The following is a 27,313-nucleotide window of genomic DNA, read 5'->3' on the forward strand; positions in this document are numbered from 1 at the left end:
GGGGAACAGGGACCATGGGGACAGTGATGGACAGGCAGTGGGGGAACAGGGACCATGGGGACAGTGATGGACAGGCAGTGGGGGAACAGGGACCATGGGGACAGTGATCACACACATTCACAGACCAGCTATAAATGGCACCACAATGGAAGCACTACGTAACCTTCTTTAGCCTGGGTCATGGGCTGTCAGGTCCAGGTGGAAAGTGGAAGGCAGAGAATAATATACATTCACCATCTCTCTCATCAGTGCATCCTCTTTTGGTCTTCATAAGGCAAGTTCTCACCGCAGCTATCCTCCCTGATTTAAGCTTTTATGATGTTCTGAGGGCAGGATGAAAAATGATTGGTTCAGAGAGATAACCAATCAGATTGTAGAGGAGGCGGGACCAAGGTATCTGAAAACACCCATGAGCCTGATTTAAATAACTGCTAAAACTTTACTTTCCCCTTCACTTTTCTGGAAAAAAAAACAGCTATTGCTCCTTGGGAGGGCACCAGGTCTGCTGCATTCCGTCCCGCTTGACGGAGGTGCTCATGGGGGGCAGGAGCTGTCCCACAGAGCTAGTGCTGGTTCCCCACTTTCTCCCCCAACCTGCATCACAGAACCTTTATCATCTGTTTGTTTGTTTTTTTGCTGTCCCTGACATGTGGTACACGGACCCTCAGCAATAGATATTCCACTATATTGTACTGGAATATGATTCGATGACCGTGGCCCTGTATTAAATCAGAAACATGTGCGATCCGTCAGCTTCAGTCTGCTTCAGCATCACTGGTACCACGCCACGCCTTATAAAGTGTGCAACTAAATGCAGGTGTGTGCGTGTACCTCGGCAAAGCTGGATATGAGCTAACAAATGCAGTATGTGGTCACCGGGCTTCTGTAATAATCACCCACACAGGGCTCAGTAGGGAAATACATACACTTGAGGTTTAGAAAGGAAAAACATGAATCATTTAATAAATACTAGATAATGATCTGTCCAATTTTTAACTGCTTATCCTGGTCAGGACTGTGAGGTCTAGATAATGACATACATTATAAAGGATACAGCTCTGAATATAGCTATGCTCAAGGAACGTGTAATAACATTCTGTCTAAGTTATTGTCTGTAAGTTAAACTGTAGTGGCCGACTGGACTATTAATGTTTAATGTGTTTTAAACAGCATTTCTATAAACCAGGTGCCTGAAAGAAATATATCAGCTGTATTTGTACATATATTGCTACTGAAGTACGTCACATGGGATCGAATGTGTCAGACTATTATATGTTTACACCACGCAATCTTCAGTGATATGTATCACGACCAGCCATGGTGGTGCAGTAGTTTGCACTATTGCCTCACGCCTCTGGGACCAGGGTTTCAGTCTCTGACTGGGTTCCATGTGTGTGTAGTCTGCACGTTCTCCCCGTGTCGTTGTGGGGTTTCCTCTGGGTACCCTGCCCCCCCAGTCCAAAAACATGCTGAGGCTAATTTGGAGTTACCAAATTGTCTGTAGGTGTGAGTGAATGGTGTGAGAGTGAATGGTGTGAGAGTGAATGGTGTGTGTGTGCGCCCTGAAATGGGTTGGTGCTCTATCCTGTGTTGTTCTCTGCTTTGCATCCATAGACTCCAAACCACCTGCAACTGTGAATAGGACAAGTGAGTACAGAAAATGGATGGAATTAGCCATAGATTCATTAATTCAGTACAGGGGTCCTGGAGCCTATCACAGGACCCTTAGAGCACAATGATGTCATGTCCTTCACAGGATGGGCACAAACACTATGGCTGATTTAGAAACACCAGCCTAAATTGCATGTCTTTAGAGAGCAGGAGGAGCTCCACACACCACAAGGAGAAACTCAAACAGCACACCAAGGAAGTAAGTTTGGTTTCAATACTGCTAGGGACCAAATCAGTGCAGAACCCCCTTCACCCTCCTAAACACATGGTACTCCCACAAAATTGGTAGTGATACATCCCTATTGTCCATCCCCAAATCTACACCCTTGAATAACACATATAGAGTAGCAGGGGGTTTCCGTTCCCCAATCGTGAGAGACAACAGTGCTGTATTTTTGATATGTGATATACTGATGCAATAAATAAATCCAACCTTTAGGGGGCAGTGATGACATACAGGTTCAATATTAAATAGACTCGCAGACTTCCGACAAGGGCGCCCAGGAAAAAAGAAACGTAGCCGGTCCGCAGTAAGGTTACCTTGCATTGTGATGCAAATTATGTGGTTTGTGTATTTTATATATTATGTATATTGTGTATTATGTTTAAAAACCAAAATAATTAATGTTTTCACTGCGTATGTCATTAGGTGAACCTTTTATCAATTTATCACGTAAAACAGTCTAAACTACGGAAGCCAGAACAGGACAAAATGAAGACTTCAGCACAGGGGTGGGCAATCTTATCCATAAAGGGCCGGTGTGTGTGCAGGTTTTTGGGGTAACCTGTAGGTCAGCTGTTCCAACCCAGGTGGAATAGTCTTCCTGATAACGTAGTGCAAGCTGAATCCTTGGGTTCCTTTAAATCAGAGCTAGATAAGATTTTAACAACTCTGAGCTATTAGTTAAGTTCTCCCCAAGCGAGCTCGATGGGCCGAATGGCCTCCTCTCGTTTGTATAGTTATGTTCTTATGTAGGTGTGAGGACTCTTCAGTCAATCAGTCCTCAAATCAATAATCTAATTAGGGAGTTGCAGCGAAAACCCACATACACACCGGCCCTTTCTGGATAAGATTGCCCACCCCTGCTCTAACACCTGGCTCAAAAAACTGCCTCTCATGACTTGGCAATGTCAAGTAATTTGTGTTATCTATCTCCATAGCGACTAATCCAGTACTGGGTGGAAATAAGTGTGAAGCTTAATTCAGGAAGGACAGGGCATGAGACGCTTGGACTGGATGTCAGTCATTCTTAGATACAAACACACACATAACAGGCAATTTGGAAACACTGCTTCACCTAAACACACGCTGTATTAGACTGCGTTGAGACAAACCAGAGTACCTGAGAGAATATGCAAATTGCACACACACACACAGCAAGGGCTGGGAATCATACCTGCAGTTCTGCAGGCGTGAGGCTACAGTGCTATTCCCTGAGAAATTACTCTGTAATTATTATTCTTAAATCACTTGAACATTTATCTTATTTGCCTTTCTAATGAGTTGGCAGGGTGCCGCTTTTAAAATTTAATTAGTGTTACTTGTATTGCAACAAGTCTAAAATGATACCAACATCATAAGTTGTACCCTTAACCTCTGTCAAAATAGTAAGTTAAAAGTTAGCCAATGGACAACATAGTGTCTGCTATGCCAGTTGAACCACAGGCCTTGCAAAATGAGTTGCTGCAAGCCTTGTGGGGATAGCAGGGTGGCGTCAGACCTATGGGGGGGGGGGGGCAGACCTGTGTTGTGTGCATTTCCTCTCCAATGACATGCAGGTAGGTGAACAAACATCTATCATTTATCTATAGTGTATGTACCCTTTGATGAAATCATGAAAAAGACAAAGAGTACCTTCATTTAACTGCACATTTAACTTCACCATCTTTACTGTCTGCGAGATAGACTACACCTACAGATAGGCTACAAACTCATGCATCCAGATCAATCCCAGTGTGCAGATTGGGGTTTCGTGCAGATCTTAACAGCGGTCCTTCGATCAGACTGGCTAACTGCCGTCAGACCAAAACTATTAATGCAGCGCTGGTTTGCTCGGAATGCATGAATCCAGGAGGTTAACGGCATCATAGAGAGATGATTCTTTTCAGGATACTCCTAGGCATTTTGGAAAGTTTAGTATGGCTGTAATTTGTTAGTTTTCCCAAGTATGATGGTCGATGACCGGGTCTCTCAAAATAGGAATGGTATTACTGCTTTTCTTGATTGTGGGTAATCTGAAAAAATCTTCAGGTAAAATCTGAAACAGAAAAAACAAACAAACGAAAAAACAAAGAAATAACAACATTGAAAATAACATTTAAAAAATCGTTATTAATGCATGTCAACGTGCCGTGGTTGGGGAATGCGGGGGCGCGGCGGTTACCGGTGATGATGGTAAGCGCGGGGTCCGATGGAGCACAGCGTGAAGACCGCAAAGGAAAGGGCAGGCATGGACCAGGCCGCTACGGCAAAGCCGAACCACTCGATTATCTCCCCCAGGAAGTTTGCACCCGAGACGTATTCAAACATGCCACCTAAATGAAAGGTGACCAGCATCCTATTATAGTTAATGTAACACATATAACCAATGAGAGGGCAAGCATACAGAATTTTCATTCATAAGAATAAATCAAGCACTCAGCTTTATACGAATATGTGAAAACATGCTATTGACCTTTGGGAATTGAATAGTGGAGTTCTCCAGGTTTCCTCAAGTTTCTCAATATGTAGTCACTGTGGACATTTATCCCCATTCCGATAAAAAACACGATAAGTCCTAAACACAAGCACAGAAGGAAAACATTCATTTGTTATTGTGAATCAAAGAAATTAAAGTTATAGGCTTTCTAGGAGTCACGTGTTTGACGGACTAACCATGTTTTTTATGCAACCTAAAATGAAATTAAGGCAATTATGTCAGTAACGCTGAAGAAACAAGCCTCGGAGATCAGTGTGGTGGGTAAGAGCCAGAGCTGCTCACCGAGCACCAGCCGCCAGTCTGCGAGCCAGGCGTCGCCGTAGGCGGCACAGTGCAGCAGGTAGTGGCTCTGGACGAATCCGTTGACGGAGCAGAAGGTCAGGGAGGACAGTACAATCCGCAGGGGGGAGGAACGGCCCTTCGTCAGCAGAGAGAACACGAACGTCCTGAAGAACATAGTAGAAGTTCATTACTCCACACCACATATATCAGCCGATTAAATCATGTCATTCTTTTAAGAATACTATAATCAGTAGCCCTAAACCTTTCATGTCCGTCGCAGATCCTGAATCTGTCACGGACTTTAGTGGAACCATTATTCTTTTTTGCAATCAACTCCCACTATAAAATGAATGTGCTATTAAGGAAATAGTTGGCGCTACTCCGAATTGCCTGCCCGATGAAAAGATCACTTAATTTACTTCTTTATTAAAGTCGAGTTTTATGTAACAATGCATACGGCGTTTAAGTTACATTTCCATGTAGGCCTACAATCTACAAACAAAACCATCGTGGCTCAGGGGTAATGCTGTGTTCTTTAGTATTCGCATTCATACAGACTTACAGCCCCGGTTTGGTCGTAAAAGGCGTAAAGTAAGTTTCAAAATAAACGTAAAGTTCCGTTTTTAATACATACGGTGCAGTTTCTGATTGTTAGAAAGATGATGAAAATGATTAATTTGATAATTAAGGGTCCAAAGGACGAAGTCCTTATTATATTTATAATCGTTTGATCGCTTTTACCTCTGGAAGTAGTGGCCACAGAAGAGGCAGAACAGCAGAGTTTCTCCCAACCCCAGCTTCGGCATTGTGCCCCAAAACAGCAGCACGGGCACCAGGAAGGATGGCAGCTCCTGGACAAACCAGGCGGGTTTGGCCGGCACCCAGCGCCGCGACGCCACCTGCGTCGCATAGCGGCCATAGGGGGTCTGCCTGCGGACCTGCCTGAGGCTGAACCCGATGCCCCCCGCGATCAGGACGCAGCAGTAGACAGTAACCAAGCTGCCGTGGCAATGCATCTTCCTCCGGAGAGTGATCGGTCACGGTGAAATACCCCCGTGTCAGTTTGGAGGGAGGTGGATAATGGGAGGATACTCAGTGCAAACTTTCTGCAAGCTGCGGCATTCCACAAGTGCTTGTGTCCTGGAGAAGTTAATAATTAGCTGACAAATGATCTGTCCCCGTAATATGTCGCAATATATCTTGCAACAGTAGCTAGCAAATTCACTGAACTGTCAAGACTCTGATAACAGATTCCACATTTTGACACCCTTAGTGAAGACTGACAAATGCTAATGTAAAACAAAGAATAGGCTACGTGTTTTGTGTTTAATTAAACCTCCGTTTTCAGTTGGGATACACCGTGGACACATACTGTACACAACTCAAACCAGGCATCTGGCCATAAACAGTCACTACACTGGGGTCGGGGGGCTGAAATGACTTGTGGAATATGGTTGCCGCCTTTGACAATAAATATGGACGCTGTCTTTGCGAAAAGGGACGGACTACGTGTCAACAAGCAAACATCCTTTCGTCTGACATAACAGAATTAGAGAAGGCTTTGTATTTTGTGAATTAGGGTTGTGCATAACCCTAAATATTTTCAACAGCTTTCGGTATATTCATGAGAAGAAACACCTGAATAGCTGATTGCTATAGATACTGGTCTATGTTTTACTTGTGCTGCATGGCTTTTGCTCCCTCTTGGCTAAAGTAGTAAGCAGGGGAATGCCAGAGTTGCATTTACTTAGACCTAATCTGTAGCCATTTATAGAACAATTATTATTTACTTAGCATGCCTCAGTTATATGCTGAAATTACCCTGGTAACACTACCGCAAATAGCTATTAAACATTATATAAACATTATGTAAAGCTTAACCGATTATTAGGACATATAAATTTATGTTAATTCAGACAGTAATAAATATTATTTATTATTATACCTATTATAGGTCTTATTATCTTACCAAATCTTCCATTTATACTTGCCATTTCCAGATAATACTCAGGCAGTCCTCTTTGCCATAGGATACAAAATAACTCTAAACTCGTCTGTATAGCTGACACAGCAAAGACAGCCAGTGTGTAGACATGCCCCAAAATCTCCCTGTATTTTGTAAAGTTAATTCACAGAACTCCTTAAGTTCTATATCTTAAGCACAAAGGCTTCTACATCACACCCTCCATAACTAAGGATATGGTTAGCTGTTTTCACAGTGTTATTTATGATGTGACACTTGCAATTGGCCTTCATCATATGTGGGTTAATATCTTTGCGTTTTGGAAAAACCAAGTTGTGCTGACCATAATTAACTGATGCGTTATCTGTACCATAGGCACGAATCTGCTTGACTGGAAGTCCGTTGTTTTCAGCGATGGACACCTGTTTGTATATGGCTTTGATAGATTCGTCGGGGCCATAATAAAAATCTAGTAATCCATACTTCACACGGAAGATATACTGGACTGTGTATGGGTACAATTAGCCTATATGCGGCCAAAATTGGGCGCATCAGGACATACTTCAAAGTACTGCGCTTTCTGAAACTCCGTTGCTAATCTTTCTTGACTAAACGATGCCAATATATTACCAACCAATGTCTCGCTCTTAGGTCTGCCACAGAACATCTTAGTTGCAATATTAGAGTCGCTGAATATTTTCGCACTCAGCTCGTACACGTGTTGTGCCGAATTCTGCACCCCTGCCGTGAAATGCACCCCCTCTCGGGAGCGCGCACCGCTCTTTTCTTCGATTCGAAGGGGGAAAAGACGTAGTTCCGTCAATCTAATTATGCAACAGAAATATTAAATTGCGTTTGCACATTTAGAAGACCTTTATTACTGTTTCACTTCACGAAGGCTGCATTTAACCCATATTAAAGTGACAAACTGTGACATGTATAGACGATGAGCCCTGAACGAGAACATTATTTATTTGTCTCATCATCAGTTTACTAGTTTGAAATTTGCGCAGATAGTACACTTTGCCACACAGAGTGTACTGCCTAAAGCATTTTGTGATATAATCACTAGACACAGAGATACGGGGTGGGGGGTGTACAGGGTACAGTTACTGAACCAGTTTCTTAAATACGAAACAACTCTTAACCTGCCGTTAATACGACTACTTTGGCGAAGAACACAACTACCCCAACTACGCCACCTTGGGCCTCTCACCCAAGGATATAACCACACGTGTACCCCCCACTCAATGGTTCTACCAGTAATTAATGCAGAAACATGATTTACAAAAGAAACAACAAGGGACGTTTATTACAACACATTACACCATATAGGTGGACAAGCTATTAACCATGCAAAAAACAGTAAAAAAAAAAAAAAAAACAGGGACCACTGCTGGATCTGGATTCCCCGTATAGCACCCGGGCGGGGCGGAGGCTCTGACTGTGGGGGAACACAAACACACATCCAGGAGTGCCACTACGCCACCGGCTTTGGTAAATCAACACAACAAAATCTAAAACCACCCCCCCCCCCCCCCCCTACGTTCTCGTTCGGGGCTCATCGTCTACATGTCACAGTTTATCACTTTAATATGGGTTAAATGCAGCCTTCGTGAAGTGAAACAGTGATAAAGGTCTTCTAAACGTGCAAACACAATTTAATATTTCTGTTGCATAATTAGACTGACGGAACTACGTCTTTTCCCCCTTCGAATCGAAGAAAAGAGCGCTGCGCGCTCCCGACAGGGGGTGCATTTCACGGCGTGTTGCACACCGTGATAAGTAGTTGTTAATTCGGCAACAGCAATTTTGTCCTACTCTGAGTCTTTTCTGATCATAAATGATGAAAATGCCTCGATTTGTTTGGTGATTTGGACATTTTTCTGGTGTTTTGTTTGTTTGTTTTAGCATGGTCGTCTAAAGCAGTTTTGCCTTCCCCTGTCAGCACAAGTACGTAGGCAATACGTCGCATTAGCGGCGGATGGTCGCAATTAGATCGCGTTCCATTACGAAGCATCGCGTTTTATTCGCGAAAACGTCGGATCGTCGCGCGGTGTTGAAAAGCGTTGCTCGGTTAAACGTCGGATCGTCGCTTTTAAGTCGAAGGTCGCTTTCTGTTAGGGAAAACTACGCATCACGTACGTCGGATCTTGTTTAGAAAATGGTTTGCCACTGGAAGTAGTAATATTTTAAGAAAACCTCTGTGGGTATTAAATGAATAGAATGACATCATACGCCTACAGTGCGTGGCCCTACTACAGTATCTGCCTGTACAGTAACTAATTTTGGTTCATTAGCCTCAGATGATGAAATTAGAGGCAATTCCTTCCCCATCAAACTACAACATTTATTAGCAAGATCAATCACAGCCCCATATTTTGACAGGAAATCAATCCCCAACAAAATTTCGGTAGACACATTAGCCACTAAGAAATCCACAACCAAGGCCAAAGATCCAAATTGACAAATGGTTTGCCACCTCCCAACCACCTGCATATCACCCCCATTTGCTGCTGATGCTACACCCTGATACGCTGTTAACTCCCCCATCCCCTTTGTAAACTAACCACCTCTGTTTAGTGTTTGGGGATGATAGAGGCTTGCGCCCGCGTATCTACTAACACCAACCTATTTTTGCATTAAGGTAGATACCGGAGCTATCAGGAGAATTGTGAGCCAGTCTGGCCAGTCTGCAGAAAGGGGTGGGCATTTGGCCCACTGTGCCCGCCCCCTCTAGTTTCCCTGCACATAGGGACAGTTACGACGCAAGTGCCTAGTGCATTCACACTCCCAACACGCATCTCTCGCATTTCCTACTGCTACCCGTTCAGGTCTACCCTGCTGACCACGCCTCCTTTCCTCACTGCCATTCCCCCTGCTCATCTCAGTCACGATAGGGGACTGCAAAGATGCCACCGTCTGCTGCAGAGTTCTAACCTCTTGCCTTAAACCCTCCACCACCCCCAACAAGAGCTCCATCTGTTGATCCTTAGGTGATTTTTCCGTAACCGCACGCACCCGGGCGTCATAGCTAATCTGACTCTCTGAGACATTTCCGGACTCTTTATTAATTCCAACTCGGCAGCTATATTAATGGCTTCTTCTAATGTATTAGGCTTCCGACCGCGAAGATACATTCTCAAATCGCCACTCCCCACATGTTCTACAAAGTGATCTCGAGCAAACATACAGTATCGCACGTAACATTATCGGCAGAAGGATAGGCTTTATAAATAAGACGACGCAATGCCATACCAAAATCCCGAGCCGATTCGTCTGGTAATCGTCTACGGGACAAAAAGTTGGCTCTGTTCCAGTCATCACTATCACATGGTTCCAAACACCTGCCTATTGCCTCATTTAAACTTGAATAATTACTGCGAGCAGCCAAAAGCAGCCCGGAGTACAACTCCCTTGCACGCCCTGGCAAGAGGAGTGACAAAAGTTTCATTTTTAAAGTATCACCCCACCCATTCACTTCGGTGGCCACTTCAAACTGAGCCACCCAATCAGACCATTCCTGATTAGTACCAGTAAACGTTTCAGGCATAAACACAGGGCTGGCCTCCCATTTCTTGCTATATGCTTATCTTGGAAAACCCAACCAAATGCCAAATGACTAGGCCTAATTCTTAATGCAAATGCTAAGCTTATCAACCTGTCCGCATTGGAGATCTGTCAAGCTAAACCAGACAGGCCTTCGGTACTTTGGGATTCGTGAGATGATTATTAAACTGATTGTGTAAAGTATGCTGACATTAACAAATCTGGTGAAAGTACGACGTATTATTTGCACTGTGTCATTGTTGTGCACTGTGTGTACAGTTTTTATGCTATTTTCATCTTAATTCTTGTATTCATGTTATTTTATTCTTTATTCATTTTTACACCAGTATTTATTGTTTGGTGTTCGTTCTTAACTGTTCCTTGTTTAGGCAGTTCCAAACTCCCTCCGGCATTAACCCCAGCACAAAATTGTATGCTTGGAGCTTCATGGAATGGGCTTCCATGGCCGAGCAGCTGCATGCAAGCCTCACATCACCAATCGCAGTGCCAAGCATCGGATGGAACGGAGCAGTGGAAATGTGTCCTGTGGAGTGACGAATCACGCTTCTCTCTCTGACAGTCTGATGGACGACTCTGGGTTTGGCGGATGCCAGGAGAACGTTACCTGCCTGACTGCTTTGTGCCAACTGTAAAGTTTGGTGGAGGAGGGATAATGGTGTGGGGGTGTTTTTCAGGAGTTAGACTAGAGGCACCTTAGTTCCAGTGAAGGGAACTCTTAATGCTCAGACACATCTACTAGCAATTAGCTGATAAAGATGTTAGAGCAGCAAAACTTAAAAAAACTGTGTTGCAAACTGGCTCTCTGGGACCGGAACTGGAGAACCCTGGACTAGGAAAATGTTATCACACACGGTCACTAAATAGTTAATATCCTGGCGCTCCAGAACCGGAGCTGGGGAATTCTGCCCTAGTCACTAGTGTCGGGGACCCTGAAATTCTTCCCTTTCTCCTCCTTCGTGAGCCACCTGGCCCGGTAGAAGTTTACGTCCTGCTCCCTATAATATCATAACATTTAAATTACCAGGTTAAAGAAAAAACGATACGTTAACGGTAGAATCAATTCTCAAAATAAAACATTCAATATCGAAGGGAACGGATATTTCGGTATGAACCCACACATCTTTAATGTTTTACTTTGGGCACGTTTCTCTTGTACAAAATGGTCTTACCTTGTTATAATTGTCTCAGTGAGTCAGAATAAACATTTAACCTTCTCCGGGCACATTCACAAGCGGTTCGTTGTTTTCCGTATGGTCATTAAATCAGCTAGCCTATTATATTTAGTCGCTTTCTGCACCAATGTATATTCGTTCGAGCAGCTAGAGATTTTTACATGAGTAATTCAGGTTAAGTACCTCGCTGGAGGGTACTTCTGCAGGACTTCTCCTGGGACTTGAACCAGTAATCGGGCTAGGTCTATGTCATTAAGCAAAGCGCTGCCTGTTGACCTAAACTAACAGGATTAACAACAATAACGGGCCTTCACGTAATGAACATACACTTCTCATTTAGTCTGACTAGTTTTTCCATTTAACTGCTGCCAATTATCGACAACAGTGTATCCCAAAGCAGTCAGAGGCTATGTCAATTATTTTTGTAAGGTGTGATTCAATTGAAGGATGACATTCAAATACAAGAAGTGCGTAAAATCTTAACAGAAAACTCGGTTCGGATTCGCAACTAGAATCTGGTGTTGTGGGGGAACAGCGCCACCTTCCGGTCTATTGTGCCGCCCCTGCGCGAGTGTCAGAAGCACTCCAGTGTTAATCAGCCATCACATAGAGCTAAACCTCTGTGAATTACTGTAGTCGGGTGTCTTTGTCCAACATCTTCCGCAAACTGTAAAACCTCTAATTACCACCTCGTGTGACATTTGGAGCAGAATAAAGGAAACCATTATGTCACCCCTCATAAATATGCGTAGCGCTTCATGCTGACGGATCTTTTTCAACTCAATAGGTAAGAGAATACATGAACGATTACGTCAAGGACACTTACTGTCATTAATTTAGAAAAATAAAGGCGATTGCCGTTTCACCTCTTACGCATTTTAATGGAAATAGAATTTTATTTGAATTTCATGTATGTAATGAAAGTATGATAATTTGTTATAAGTGTCTTACATTTTCCAGCCGGGGGCTGAACCGATAAGCATGACTGATGACGACGTTTTTTTGTGTGAGATGCACTTAATTAATGTGGTTATTAGAGACCCACATACAATCCCACCTTCATAATCTTGCACTACAAACACCAGAGATGTTAATACTCCCTGCCTCAGTTGTTCATGGCTGCACCAGTAACCACCAGACAATCCGGGTGCATCTTGAACACTGACTTTTCTGACATCTTGTAAATGACATGACTGAACTAGCAGCGTGAGGTTTGAGATTCTGCATTATACATTTTATCTCACCCTATACACAATTGTGGCCTTTAATTAATTTTACTAGCTGGTTCTTGGTTTATGTCTTAGTATGCATATCAATTTCACATTTTTTGCATGCTATTTAACCACATTATGGCCTTAGTAGACAATGGAAGTGGACCCTAACGAGTCAGGGTGTCTACACATTGTGAGTCTGCCAGGGACAGTGGTGGGGAAGTTACATGATTTTTTTTTATGAGGATTACAGAGGTGGAAAGTTCAGGTCCAGAAAGTACAAATCCACACCAAGATTTTGTTTCAACAAACCAGCTGAATATAAAGAGTCACAGTCACAGAGTACTCAACTGGTTGGTTGAAACAAAACCTTGGTCCGGATTTGTACTTTCTGGACCTGAACTTTCCACCTCAGTCTGTAATGGATTACTTTTGTAACTTCCCCAACACCGGCCAGTGACATCCGTGCCAACTTAACTAGAGGGGGACACACATGGCCCTCTAAAATCTTGGCACCAACAAACTGATTCTCCTTGCCCAGCTGCAACTGGTACTACAAGGAATTAAATTGTCAGATGGGGCTGACGAGAGCCTCCCGTGCTACGACTCGCAGTCGTTCCCACAGTCTGTCTTTCAAACTCTTTGTTATTCGGATGAGCTGCTCCACTGACTCTGGCTTCCCTTTGCCAAGATAGTCTGTGAGACAGCAGACTGGATCAGACACTTGGAGCATCTCACGGGTGTGGACAGCTGCACAGACTCCTATCTGCTTAAACAGTTCTTCTTCTGGGATGCAAGAGAATCTTTGCGTAGAAACATTTCAACATTTCAGAGAGAATCTTCACAACTGTGGTAAATAGGTTTATGTTTTTAATGTTGAAGGCGTGATGCTAGTTTTTTGGAAGTGCTTGTGATGGTCTTACACTGGGCCATAACACAGCCATCTGCAATTCTTTTTCTGGGTTTTTATTCCAATGCAAAGCACACTGGATGCAGTGAAAACAAAATGCTTACAAGGCTAACTGGTGATACAGATTGCCTGAAGTAATTAAAAATTAATACACTATTGTCACCAAAGCATTTTCTTGCACAATTCCCACTGATACATCTTGAGAGAACTAAGAACTGTAATTCATAACCCATAGTTTGAAGTGTCTCATTGCTCCTGTCCTGCTGGTTTTATGCACTTTGCATCCATGTTAAAATTCTGCTCTGCTGGGTGATAAAGCAGTCAGCTCTGCAAATGCACATATACTCTCTTAGGCAGTACCTTCCTAGAACAATAATCTCTTAAAATCTTATGCATTTCCCCAAGTCAATTTAGAAAAAGGTCACCTAGTCTTAAGCCTGACCAGCCTGAAACTACACTGGCTTTCACTTTGTCTTCAAAATAAAAGTAATCCCTCACTGCCTAAGGCTGCTAACGGTTTTAGGAAAGTCTGAAAACTGGGAAATGGAGGATTTCAACAAACTGAACAAATGTGGCATTAGCCTGGAAAAACACTGATGCAGTGCTTCCAAAAAAACAAAACAAAAAATAAAAAAAATCCTTGATTCTCCACCGGCCTAGCTGAACTGGCATGTGTAAAATTTCAATCAGTTTGAGCTACTTAAGCACTTGACTGAAATAATTATCATGGCATTTGAACATTCTCTCACAGCCTAAGTCATGGGTGGTTTAAATGGCACAGTGTGTGAAGACCATGAGGACCAGGGAAATAATCCACAGCACGTTGAATCCCCATCTGTGACCGTTGACATGTTCCAATCATATCTGGTTAGTCTGAAGAATCATGCACAAAATTAAAGACGACACCAAAGAGCACGTTTCAGCATTTTACTCTTAAACATTTTGATTGTAATGACCTTTTGATACTCTCTGGAGAGCCTACTGGGTGCTCAGTCAATGAAACCTGAGATTATAAACAAACTCCAAAGAGGAGTCCTTCAGTTTCACATAAAAACATGACCTGTACTTTTAACTGCCGACCGTCATATCCACTGCACTTAAACATGGCAAAAGCAAGAACACATGAAAACAGAACGAGGGGCTCTTCAGTAAGCTTGTGGGAGTTCTACTTACACAAAAGGGTTCTGAGAGCACAATGAAAAGTGACTGGTTCTCTCTGAACCAGATTCTACAGGAGGTGGGTTCAAGCTACTAGAGAAGGCAGGACCAACCAATCAGATGTCTTGGTTCAGTCTCCTCTAGCCTCTTAGATCCACCTCCTCTACAGTCTGATTGATTCAGAGAGAACCAATCACTTTTCATTGTGCTCTCAGAACATTTTTGTGTAAGTATAAGTTTGTGTAACTCCCATGAACCTTCAGCAACAGGTACTGTGTGAAAGACAAAACTGGCCAGCTTTTTAACTGGTACAGCTGATACGTGTTCTCATCCGAGCCACGACTGAGGAAAGAACAATAACAGGAGACCTAAAAAACGGAGAGCCTAACAATCATACTGCCAAGTGCAGGTCAGGAATAAGATGGCAAAGAGCGACTGGGAGGTAAAGAATGGCATATATAAGGGGAAATTATTTAGTGGCCATGGAAGTATTTAAAGAGGGCTGACATTTTTCCCAAATAACTCAAGGCACAACTGTTCAGCCAGTCAGTATCCAATTAATGAGAGTTTTGCTTTTGACATGAACATCAACAGACAAATCGAGAAGGTACATCCATTGGGTTAGAAAGGAAACATCCAGAACAATGGCACCTCACACCAAGTGCTTACTCTAAGCTTAGCACCTCAAGGATATACGCGGTGTCAATGACACGGTCAGTGCTGCTTCAAAGTGAAAGGGTACCTCTTCAAACCATTAAAACTCCTTAGCAAAGCCTGCCATCTGCATTGTACACTCAACCCAATGCTAATTTCATAGTCAGGTGATGAAAACTACTATAGGCTCATTTTAATAGAAAAATAATAATAATGCAAGTGCTAAAATATGCTACTAACTGCTACAGGGTCAAAACATTAGACCTAAAAATGTAACATATGTCAATGGGGGATGAAATACATAACAGGTAATGAAACAAAAAAATAAAATAAAATCACCCTTAACAAAAAGGAACTTCATGTCTAAAAACAGGAGTTTTTGTATTTGGTATCAATCATACAGCACAATACCAGACTTGGTTGCTTGTAGCCCTTAGTAAAGCGACTGCAACAGTGGGTCTGTTGTACAACGTTGGCGATAGCTACCGTTACCACTTTTCATTGGCTTCTACTGTATCGTGAAGGTGTTTCACTTTCCTGTCCGGTATTGTCTTTTCAAGCCTTTTTAATCGTTCTGTTAACATCCACTAAAACCTAAAAAGAGCTTTGCTCTCGAAAAAATATGACTGCACAGTTCTGAGAACAGGAGTGCAAATATAAAGGAAACATATTTTTAATTTTTTTTCTTATTCAAGAGAACATTGGCAGCATGGAGGCTGAAGGACTCCATGATTAACCACCCCTCCCCCCCACCATCCGTATTGCCTCCAGAATGTCAACCGCAAAACCCAAAGCCAAGGCTATCAATCATCCTCAGCTAAAACTCATGACGCCCCAGGGCTTCAATCTGAACGGTTGGGTGGTGGGATATTGGTAAAGGCCATGAACAGGGGACTGGGGACCAGAGCTGCTACTTCTCCCCAAGGAAAGGGGGGGGAGGGGGTGTCGGGTTCTCAATAGACTATGAGGGCGCCTGCAGCGTAGCTCACGGAGCTGTCCTGCCAGTTCCTGCACTGGCTGGACTGGGCGTAGTTCAGGAAAGAGAACTTCATGTCCATGCCAGTCCTCTTCAGCTCAGCCACAGCCTACAGTGAAACAGGAGGTGTAGGGTTGTGTGTGTGGAGAGAGAGAGAGAACAAGCAACAAGGGGAATGACAAGGAGAGAGAGAGACAAGGAGGAAAATGGCGAGAGAAACATACCCAAGGAAAGACAACGAGGAGAGCAACACAGACAAGGAAAGACAAGGAGAAAGTGAGAGTGAACACATGAGAGAGAGAGACAAGAAAGAGACAGAGGAGAGAGACAGACACAGAGAGTGAGACAAAAGCACATTGAACTTTCTAGAATAACTTCAATCCATAACCTTCTTGACAGAATCCATATTTGTTTTAGTATTTCAAAGCATTTCTGCTCAACTGTGGAAAAATGAACCTTTTACAGTGTCAGAAACCCCAGCAATAGATACTCACATTTAGCAGCACTCCGATAGGGTGACGCCCACATATAGTGTTGTGGTACTTCTTCAAGTAGTTAGTAAATGATATAGGGTCCAGCTGTTCTATGATGCCCATGCCCTGGTAAAGAGAGAGGAAACAACCTTCAGGTACCATGGAGATCCTGAACGGCATTGGAGGAATAACTCCAGTATGAAGCCCCTTATGATCAGGGTTTAGTATCCCTTCTTTTGCCAGGGCATCACTACGGCAGAAGCTCATCAAAGCTGTAAACTGTGATGGTACTGTTCAGGTTAGCTCCTACAAAATGGAGGCTAATCGGAGGACTCAGTACCCCAAGTAGGTACCTGCAGTAAATATCAAGATGGATTGTCATGAGCCAGAAAGACAGCCGCACTTATCCGCAAGCTCTGCTGTTAGCTTAGGAAGATGGGCAGTGTTACTTTCCGGAGTGCTACCCTCCTGGCTGAAAAAAAAAACTCATGACCATTTTACAGTAGATACAACAAATGACCACCATTAAATTACAAGGGACTGGTAATGTGCAGAAAATGCTTCAGTCCGTGCCAATGCTCACATTGACTGCTAGAGGTGATTGATGTGTTTCAGGCCTTGGTTCACATGGAAGGGAACCAGCAAGCTCAGACAGACATTCTCCTCTAACCCACTGAGAGACAGCCAGGACTCTTTATGGTACAAAAGCCTTAGCCATCTCTGCAAACAGGCAGGCGTCATTTGCAGTTAACGAAGGCCTAGTGCCAAACTGTAACAGACAGGCATATTCAAAGCCACATCTCTGAAGTAACGAAGACACAAGGGGAAGTAGAGCGTGCCTGACTCATGGCTGTACCATATGTGGAAGCAGACCGCTGACATTCAGCCATGATATGAGCTTAAGGCACACTAGCTGCGACAGTTTGAGTGAAATTTTAATGGTGCTTTTTCATGTAAGAAGGCAATCTTATTACTGAGCAGCTGTACAAACCCAATGCCAGTTTGCATCTGCCTTCAGGAAAAACAGCTGGCAGGAAAGATGAAGCGCGACCATGCGGCATTCCCACAGGACCGCACGCGTGTGCGGGAGGGATGGCTACTCACCATTTTGTCAAGGTGCTCGATGGATCTGTAGATTTCACCCTGGGACTCGTCGTAATACGTGTAGCGGAACCGCTGCCCTTTAGGAAGGAACAGGATCAGAGAGAAAAGCATTCATGATGGACTGCACCCACAAGGAAGATATGCATCTGCAGAATATCACCTTTACAGCTCATTTCCACTGAACGGTGCTCAGAAAATTTGTATAACAGACCTGAAGACCTGCATGCTGTACATGTGAAACACTGACAAACAGGCTTTTGAAAGCAAATACTAACTGACAGCTGTTTACAAAACAAGAACCGTCTTTATTTCTGATCTTTCATCAAGGCATGTCACATGACGTCAGGTTGGCACACTGTCCGTGAGCTTTCAGGACCTCTGTGAGCTGGCTCCAATGTCACAACTCACCCCAGTGACAGAAATCCGATGAGATCACGAAGAGGTTGGACGGGTCGGCCAGGTATTTACTGAGCAGCTTCCCATACTCCTGCTCTTTAGACTCGCTAAGGGCACCCACGAGCACGGGGACGATGGCAAACTCGTCTTTATGGCTGCAGTGAACAAAAAAATGTAATGAAATTAAATAAAATGAGAAAAGCCAGCAGGGGGAGGGGGGTGGAGGGAGGGGACAGCTGAGTGATCAGTGCCAGAGGAAGCGATGTCGGCTAAATGCGGCCCCATCAGAGAATGAGGGGGGGGGGGTGCATTTCCCAGCCTGGACACTGGTGCCTGCAGCGCTACGCAGATCTATCCATCGCGGGGACTTATTAGGCTGGTCTCAGCACAAACTAAAGGAGTGGAAGCGGTGTCAGATTGATGGCTCGCTTTTTTGAATAATATGTAGCTGTGGAGCCGAGACTTCGGCTCAGAGCTTCTCCAGTAATTGCTCCATGCGCAGGTCATGTGACCTGAAAGATAGCAACAGGAAGCAGACGCTGTGGCTACATTGGAGACCAGAGGGACCTTTAAGGCAACTAGGAAAGTCAGGAGGAAAAGGGCTCTGTTCCACAACTGGAAAATAACTAATGATTTCAAAATCAAGCAGGAGTATCTAAGTCTACAGGCAGAGTTAAAAAATGACATTAGGCTATCAAAGAGGGATGTAGAAAGAAAAATTGCATTGGAGGCTAAGCATGACAGTAAAGGTTTCTTCCAATATTTTAACTCCAAGAGAGCACTAAAAGCTGAAATCACTAATTTGCAGGATAGTAAGGGCCTTATAATTGATAACGAAATTGATATGGTAAACGAGTTTAATGATTATTTTTCAAGGGTGTTCACAATAGAGAACACAAGTAACTTACCACCAATTAATACGAATACAGCGTCGTCTATGACCAATATATGTATAACTGAGGTTGATGTGATACTAAGCCTAGCTAAACTCAAAATAAATAAATCGCAGGGGCCTGATGGCATCTTACCTTTAGTCTTGAAAGAGATGAGGGATATTATTAGCCAACCTTTAACTTTAATATTCCAGAAATCGTTATCTGCTGGTGTGGTACCATCTGATTGGAAGCATGCTAATATAACACCCATATTCAAAAAAGGGGATAGAAGTAATCCAGCAAACTATAGGCCAATCAGTTTAACTAGCATTACTGGAAAAATAATGGAAGCTATAATTCAAGTGAAAATGGTAGATTACCTAGATGCAAATAACATTATAAAGGATAGCCAACATGGATTTAGGAGAGGTAGATCCTGCTTAACGAATCTGCTTGAGTTCTTTGAGGAAGCTACAAGTGAAATTGATCGCAAAAAGGCCTATGATGTGATTTACTTAGATTTCCAGAAGGCCTTTGATGTTGTCCCCCACAAACGGCTCTTGTTAAAGCTTAAAGCTGCAGGAATTTTAGGAACTGTGGCAGCTTGGATCAAAAACTGGCTAACTGATAGGAAGCAGCGAGTAGTTATTAGAGACACTATGTCACAGTGGGCCTCCGTTTATAGTGGGGTACCGCAGGGTTCAATTTTAGGACCACTATTGTTCCTAATTTACATTAATGATATTGACACGAATACATACAGTAAACTGGTTAAATTTGCAGACGACACTAAGGTGGGCGGGGTAGCAGATACTAATCTAGCAGCAGAGAGGCTTCAACGGGATCTGGATTTAATTAGCGAATGGGCTGATACTTGGCAGATGAAATTTAACACAGATAAATGTAAGGTAATCCATGCAGGGAGCAGAAATATACAGTACAGATATTTTATGGGTTCCACTGAAATAAAGGTAGCTGATTACGAGAAAGATCTCGGTATGTATGTTGATGCTTCCATGTCCCACTCTTGCCAATGTGGGGAAGCAATAAAAAAGACGAACAGAATGTTGGGTTATATCTCTAGATGTGTGGAGTTTAAGTCAAGGGAGGTGATGTTACACTTATATAATTCCTTGGTAAGACCCCACCTAGAATACTGTGTGCAGGTTTGGTCACCATACCTCAAGAAGGACATTGCTGCCTTAGAAAAGGTGCAACGAAGAGCTACGAGAATGATTCCTGGTCTTAGAGGAATGTCTTACGAGGAGAGGTTAGCGGAACTGAATCTGTTCAGCCTTGAGCAAAGGAGACTAAGGGGGGATATGATTCAGGTCTATAAGATTCTAACGGGTCTGGATGCTGTTCAGCCAAATGACTATTTCAATATTAGTCTAAATACTAGAACTCATGGCCATAAGTGGAAATTAGCGGGAGAACATTTTAAAACAAATTTGAGGAAGCACTTCTTTACACAGCGTGTAGTCAGAGTATGGAATAGTCTTCCTGCTATTGTAGTGGAAGCTAAAACCATGGGTTCCTTTAAATCAGAGCTAGATAAGATTTTAACAACTCTGAGCTATTAGCTAAGTTCTCCCCAAACGAGCTTGATGGGCCGAATGGCCTCCTCTCGTTTGTAAATTTCTTATGTTCTTAACTAGGGGAGGCGGTCATCACGACAGAAGTTCTCTGAACTTCTAATGCAGGGTTATTCAAATCGCGGTCCTCGAGGTCCGAGCACTGCTGGTTTTCCAGCCTTCCTTTACCTGTGAGCCAGGTATGAAGCCTCTGACCAATCAGAATCAGTCATTATTAAACTAACTACCTGGGAGAACTGAAAACAAGGCCTGGATTTGGATTCGAGATCCAGATTTGAAAAGCCCTGTTCTAACGTCTCCGGCAGGACCTACCAAACCCCCGTCATCAAAATACTCGCCTCTCCATGGCTTTCGCAGTATAAGGCAGGTGCATCTCGATGCTGTGCTCATCCTCGTCCGTTTGCAGACTCATCCTTTCGAACATCCCCGTTTTCCAGAGGTCGGCATAAACTGCAAGGGGGGGGGAGAGAGAAGGCACGCGGCCATTAGATGCCGGGCCCATTAGATGGCCGAGAACACCCAGTGCTGCAGGCCTAGATAAAGCTGCGATTCATCTCCAGCACAGGGACCCTGGCATTCTCACCTTCCCTTACGCTCAAACGTTAACTTGCCGTCACTCACAGGCCCTGCAATCCCTGCTGAACCCCCTGTTTGGACTGAAAACATTTCTGATGCGATTCATTTTCGTTAAGCTTCCTGTATTTATAAATGTGTTCATATGAGCTGGTGTGAATCTCCTACCTTTCTGATCGATCTTCAGGTCGTACAGCGGCGTCCTGTAGATCTCAGCAGGGGACAATGCACATCGGGACAGGGGGACGTGGTGCGAGGGTCCCAGGATGAACACCCTCCGCCTGCAGGGGGGTGGCTCAGTGTCAGCCCACTCATGAAGCTTCTTGGGGGACAAGTGGACCCCTGACCAGGAGTTGGCTCTTCTGATCTTATAACTTACAAGTTAATTAAGAGTGGTGCTCTAAGCGAGGGGCTGCCATACTCCGAAATACTAAACACTCCATGCTGAGCGGCCACTGCCAAGTACTGTACATCTTAAATGGATACAAGTGTATCGCGCAGGAGAAACAGGCAATTGAAAAAAAAAAATGCAACTAACATCTGGAGATATCGGCAGGGGATATCGGAGCACTCACATTATGAAATCAAATCAGCAGTGAAATAACCACATTTTTATGCTCTACATAGCAGTAAAAGGACCGTTTTTCATTGAGTTGTACTCTGGGGTGTTAAAATGGAGTTTATTCTTCCTCGCCATCAGGGGGTTAGTAAACACTGACATTTGATTAGGACATAAGCTGTACCTGAGGCACACAGCATTGTGATTTCGCAAGAGGGGAAAACAAAATAATGGCTACAAGCAAATCCTTCGACAGTAACGGGGAAGGCAGAGAGGACCGCACGCTGAGTTCATTTAAAGAGTCTCTGGCTGGGAACACAATTCACTAAACATCATAAGCAGTCGTTCACACAATAAAATAGAGATGCTCTATATATAAAATGCTCCTGACTGAAATCCAACTTAAAATTCATTCAAGGTGGTAAAAAAAGAACCTTAAGAACATGAGGCATAATAGAAGCCTGGCAGGACTCACGTGACAGAAGGATCCACCTGTTTGTAGGCATAAGCTGCACAAGAACCACAGTAGGTATAACCAGCGTGACTGCAAGACAAGAACAGCCAGATTTAGCTTTTGTGTCAACACAGAAGACACTGATCTACAGCTGCCATTAACCTAATGTAACGCTTCCAACAAGCCCGACATAAAAGTATCAGTCTGTCTTTATTATTGATAAGTGCCAAGTTCAGCATAACTCTGGTGCGTTCTTGCCCTGAATTGTGTGTCATCTGATCATTTGTCATTCCAGAGGTGTACAGGGCTGGCATCACAGCTAGAAAGTTGTGTCTTACGGTGCAATGATTGCTCTGGCGGGCTTTATCGTGGATTGCACTTGAGAAAGCCAACCTTCTAGTTGTGCATTCAGCTGGGACCCTGAGGAGACAGAGGCAAGCCATTAAACATAGAAAACAGACTATATGAGACTGTATTTTTGAGTACATCAGGCCAAAGGCTGATTACATTACCATTTTCCTTAAACAGACTGCTGTCTAAAGGGGGTGGGGTGGCTTAAAAGGATAATAATAGAGCGCCCTACAGTTCTACTTAGCTGCATCAATAGGACAAGATCTTGAGCGATTACAGTCTTATCAGCAGCGGTCTACCTGCCTGTTACGTGACAGATGGTTCGTAATGTTACAAGGAATGAATCTTAATCTGAACTGGAGGACCAGTAGTCTGACCTTGACTGAAAGCGTTAAAAACAAATGAAACCAGACATGGCTTGATTTAACAGGGCACAGCAGTAAATCTGCCACCTTCCTTTTACATGAGGTTCTGAAGGGCAGCCCGTCGACAGCGTTAGAGACTCCCTCTGCCTCCCCCCAGCTACTGTTAAAATGATGACAGAGTCAGATGACAAGGACCTTTCCCCAGGATGCATCTCTCTATCATTCACACTTCAGGACAAATATTAGCTTGCGGTGATTGTGGATAATCTCGCGTTCAGAACACACCACAAGTGAGAGAGAAGGGAGGGGAAAAAAAAAAAAAAACACACACATGTCTTCAGGGGCAGAATGATTAAACAGATAATGCCCCAGTGCAATTCTGATATCACAGCCACAAATGTTAGATGATTTTTAACAAGTGACAGTCTACAGCTTTAAGAGCTGGAAGCTTTTCATACCAAGTCATGCTGCCCCAGTAAGAGACGGCACCTGCGTTGGCATGTAATGAACACTGAGAACACGGTTAAAAAAGGACCGGCCACATGAGGCCAAAGGACTCTGCATTCAACCACATTCTTAAAGCGGTAGCATATTACAGAGAAACAGAAATGGGTTAAAAATAAAACAGGGTGATATTGTGACCCCCCCCCCTCCCCCCAGTATGCTGTGGACCATGAATTATCCCGTCTTCTTTCATCAGCTCCAACAAAAATAATCTACGCATAAGCATCTCATCAGGCAGATGCCAAGAGACCTCAGTGTCTGAAGACCCCCCCAGTCGTTATTGTTTCAGCACAGCTGGAGAGCAGTCATTTAGCAGGGGGAACACAATGAACACTTAGAGGCTTCAAATAAACGGCCCGGGTCGGCTTCCGCATCGATACGCCACAGAAAAACACAATAACTCAAGCTGTCATACGGGCAGAAACTGCAAGCTGGGCACTTGACCGTGGGCTGATTGGTCTCAGTAATTAAAAGCTCAGTCAAGATGCCTCATGGAATGCTTAAGGTAATTTAAAAAATACCGCATTTCCCCGTTTTCCCTGACATTCCGGTTTAACGCAAACACACAGGTGTGAATGCGCCCATATACACACACACACACACACACACACAGGCGCGAATGCGCCCATGTACACAAACACACACACACACACACACACACACACAGGCGCGAATGCGCCCATGTACACACACACACACACACACACACAGGCGCGAATGCGCCCATGTACACACACACACACACACACAGGCGCAAATGCGCGCATGTACACACACACACACACACACACAGGCGCAAATGCGCGCATGTACACACACACACACACAGGCGCAAATGCGCGCATGTGTACACACACACACACACACACACAGGCAAGGCTCAAAAGCCTGTATATAAAATTTAAGCCAGAATATAGATACAAAATCTCACACATGCACAATAATAAACCACAATCACGCAATACAATCTTTACAATTAACTTTTTTCCCCTCATTCCGGTTTGCCTTGTATGCTAGGGTGTAAGCAAATTTTACCTAGATGATTTATAAATGGCTGAATACAGAACTCATTTTTTGGAAGTTAACAGTTAAATTATGAAAAATGACCCCTGCTCAAAAACCCATTAATCCAGATCTGAAAACCTTTGTATAAATGAAGGTCTTTTTATACAAGCTTGTCGATTTCCTTAACGACCGACATTTGTGTAACGTCAGTATTTTATATAGAAAAACACATTTTACTGAGGGACTTCATAAATATAGATAATGTGGCTTGTAAAACAAAGCCGATCCTTAGAACAGCATGAAAATATTAAAATAGCTAGCGTGGGAACCAATTTCCTTTCAGAGGAAATGGCATATATATATATATATATATATATATATATATATATATATATATACACACACACACACACACACACACACACATACATACACACACACACGATACACACTAAAATTTTCAGCTACCACAGCTTTATGGGGCCGTTGTAATAGCATTAACCTTAACTTACACTGCCCAGCTAAATAAGTTCACCCCGATTGCACATTTAAGACAATCCTAGATGTTTATGAACGTCCCTGTATGCTTGGTGGTGCCCTGCAGAGAATGTCTGAGCCCTGACCCACTCGCGGCAGTACAGGCAGCCGTTTCCTCTGTAGTCCCTGCACTCAGGCAACGCCGCGGACTTGGACCGGACTCCGCAGCAGCGTGACACTGAGATCCGGTCCAATTACACGCCGCCCAGCCCCGCACATGGGAGGGGAGGGGAGGGGGGTACGATCGTCTTTTGTTGTAACTGAAGTCTTTCAGTTAGCTGGGAAAAAAAGAAAAGTGCTGAATCAGCTCGGGGGTGTTAAAAGCCAATAAGACGGTTCGACAGCGTTTGTGCGCTGTGTTAGCATGCTAGCGCGCAAACAGCCGCCCCGCTCGCACTATTCCGTTAGCTGCTAGCTCTGTCGGCTAACACTTCTGAGCAGGCTAGCTAGCCCCTGTGGGTTTTAATGGTGAACAAAAAACACATAACACAGGGGACGCCGAGCTCGTCGAACCCAAAGGGCAGCCCGCCGACGGGCGAAATGTTCCTTCAACTCAGCCCAAAGTCCCCCGGTGGCAGTTTTAATTTTTTTTGTACTAAATGACCGGCTAGCGAGTAGCAAAGTGGTAGCCGGGAGCGGCTATCTAGCTGTTCACGCAAAAAAAGAGGGGCGGCCTGTCAGGAATTAAAACGAGCGACAAATACTGGCTTTGATAGGGAAAGAAATCCTGTGACAGCGCGGAAGCCGCGGCGGCTCCGACCCAAAGACCCTAAAGTAAGTTCGGCCGTCATTTAACGCCCTACGGTGACCCTCCAAACACACGCCGTGGCGCCAGCGCTGGACGCACAGCCCCGGCCAGCCCCCCAAACCATTCCCCTGTTTACAAACCCCCCACCCGACCGGAAGCAGGGCCACCCCACCGAAAAGTGATCGGACTCCCCCACCCAAGCGATGCCCAGGCAACCCTTTACCTGCGGCGTTGTACCAGCTGCCGGCGTGACTCGCTTCTCTGCACACCGCTCGATTCGACATCTTAGCGCCCGAGCCGCCTATCTTGGTCCAGTTAGCGCCTTGTCATTAAAAAAAGGAAAGAAAAGGAGTACCAGGACGGAAAAGACGGGAAGACACTAGTTCATCGGACACTAACAAGTAGTTAAAAGGGAGTGTGCTGCAAACGGTACTGTTTAGAGTGAAATGGAGATCAAGAGAGCGATATATAAACCTAAAACTCACGGAGCAACTAGATTATGAAAAAATAATGTACAGGAAAGGAAAAAAAGCACCCCGAAGATTAAGTAGGCAGACGGCAATGCTGACAGTTCGCAAAAGAACAAAAGCCAGCATCGGTCTGGTCGCTCTCCCCAGTAATGTACCAGGCTGCTGACTGGACGTAGTTTGGCATAATTCGGCTGCCGTCGTCATTTTAGCAGAGCTTTCATTGGGCAGTAATCCTTCGTACTGCTCCTATTGGCTGCAAGCTTTAGGCAGGTAGGGGCGTGACTTTGAGCTGTGCAATGAATTACGTAAGGCTTATTTGATTGGAAGACTGAAGCATTTTCCGATTATTTGGTTTGCGGAGAATTTGACAAGTGTATGCTTCGGACGAATAAGGTATCGGCAAAAAACAGAAACTGCTGGGATAGGTAGACATATTCCCGTGTACTCTTTTATTAACTTCAGAGTAAAAAGTATTAGACGGACTGTCCTTTTTCGATGTTTCGCAAAATTTGGTGATGTAGAGTTTTGATGAGGAAATGTGCATTCTTATTTGCGCATTTGTTTCTGCATGTCGGCATGCCGTTTTTCCATAATGTTCTGACAATACTTTGTCGTGCTTGTAATATTCAACATTTTCTTACCGCCACCATGTTTCACAGAAGAGCTTGTCTGTTTGGGATCATGAGAAGATCCTTTCGTTCTCCACACTTTAACCTTTAATTCACTTTTGTAAAGGTTAATCATTGTCTCATCAGTCGATAAAACTTTCTCCCAGAATGTATGAGTCTTGTCTCTGTACCTTTTGGCAAATTCCAATCTGGCTCTCCTATTATTGTTAATAAGTGGTTTGCGTCTTCTAGTGTAGCCTCTGTACTTTTGTTCCTGAAGTCATCTGCGAACAGTGGATTGTGTTACCTTCATTCCTGCCCTCTGGAGGCGATTGGTGATGTCACTAACAGTTGTTTTTGACAGTTCCTTGATCTACCAGTTCGACGTCTATTGCTCTATACAGCACTAATTTCTTTCCCCTCTTCAGGA

At 43.9% G+C, this 27,313-nt stretch overlaps 2 protein-coding genes across 3 annotated transcripts; both read right to left on the reverse strand.

Moving 5' to 3' along the window:
- Window positions 1–2,904: 2,904 nt before the first annotated feature.
- Window positions 2,905–9,999, reverse strand: LOC111838099 (3-oxo-5-alpha-steroid 4-dehydrogenase 2-like). Of its 2 annotated transcripts, XM_023800706.2 has the most exons (6): window positions 9,874–9,999; window positions 5,394–5,792; window positions 4,653–4,816; window positions 4,347–4,448; window positions 4,056–4,206; window positions 2,905–3,929 (listed from the first exon to the last, which is right to left on the reverse strand). In XM_023800706.2, exons 2-6 carry the CDS (start codon window positions 5,666–5,668, stop codon window positions 3,863–3,865), a joined length of 759 nt encoding a protein of 252 aa, XP_023656474.1. In that variant the 5' UTR covers window positions 5,669–5,792; window positions 9,874–9,999; the 3' UTR covers window positions 2,905–3,862. The 2 variants fall into 2 exon arrangements, with proteins under 2 accessions (XP_023656474.1, XP_072559884.1); XM_072703783.1 differs by lacking the exon at window positions 9,874–9,999 and having other exon boundaries at window positions 5,394–6,399.
- A 4,392-nt stretch (window positions 10,000–14,391) lies between these two features.
- Window positions 14,392–26,468, reverse strand: LOC111838098 (protein MEMO1). The gene is made up of 9 exons (XM_023800705.2): window positions 26,029–26,468; window positions 22,634–22,715; window positions 22,317–22,385; window positions 21,451–21,563; window positions 21,048–21,159; window positions 18,252–18,394; window positions 17,844–17,920; window positions 16,761–16,865; window positions 14,392–16,375 (listed from the first exon to the last, which is right to left on the reverse strand). Exons 1-9 carry the CDS (start codon window positions 26,087–26,089, stop codon window positions 16,244–16,246), a joined length of 894 nt encoding a protein of 297 aa, XP_023656473.1. The 5' UTR covers window positions 26,090–26,468; the 3' UTR covers window positions 14,392–16,243.
- Between the last annotated feature and the right edge of the window lie 845 nt (window positions 26,469–27,313).

Source organism: Paramormyrops kingsleyae, chromosome 20, assembly GCF_048594095.1.
Source record: "Paramormyrops kingsleyae isolate MSU_618 chromosome 20, PKINGS_0.4, whole genome shotgun sequence".
Taxonomy (NCBI): domain Eukaryota; kingdom Metazoa; phylum Chordata; class Actinopteri; order Osteoglossiformes; family Mormyridae; genus Paramormyrops; species Paramormyrops kingsleyae.

Coding starts and splice junctions, on each gene's coding strand:
- LOC111838099 (XM_023800706.2), bottom strand. CDS start 5,668: ATGCATTGCCACGGCAGCTTGGTTACTGTCTACTGCTGCGTCCTGATC. Junction 4,449..4,652: donor AGACTGGCGGCTGGTGCTCG/GTGAGCAGCTCT, acceptor GCTTGTGTTTAG/GACTTATCGTGTTTTTTATC. Junction 4,207..4,346: donor CCACTATTCAATTCCCAAAG/GTCAATAGCATG, acceptor CCTTTCATTTAG/GTGGCATGTTTGAATACGTC.
- LOC111838098 (XM_023800705.2), bottom strand. CDS start 26,089: ATGTCGAATCGAGCGGTGTGCAGAGAAGCGAGTCACGCCGGCAGCTGG. Junction 22,716..26,028: donor CAGCTGGTACAACGCCGCAG/GTAAAGGGTTGC, acceptor CTGTCTCCTCAG/GGTCCCAGCTGAATGCACAA. Junction 16,376..16,760: donor CTATCGGAGTGCTGCTAAAT/GTGAGTATCTAT, acceptor GTTTCACTGTAG/GCTGTGGCTGAGCTGAAGAG.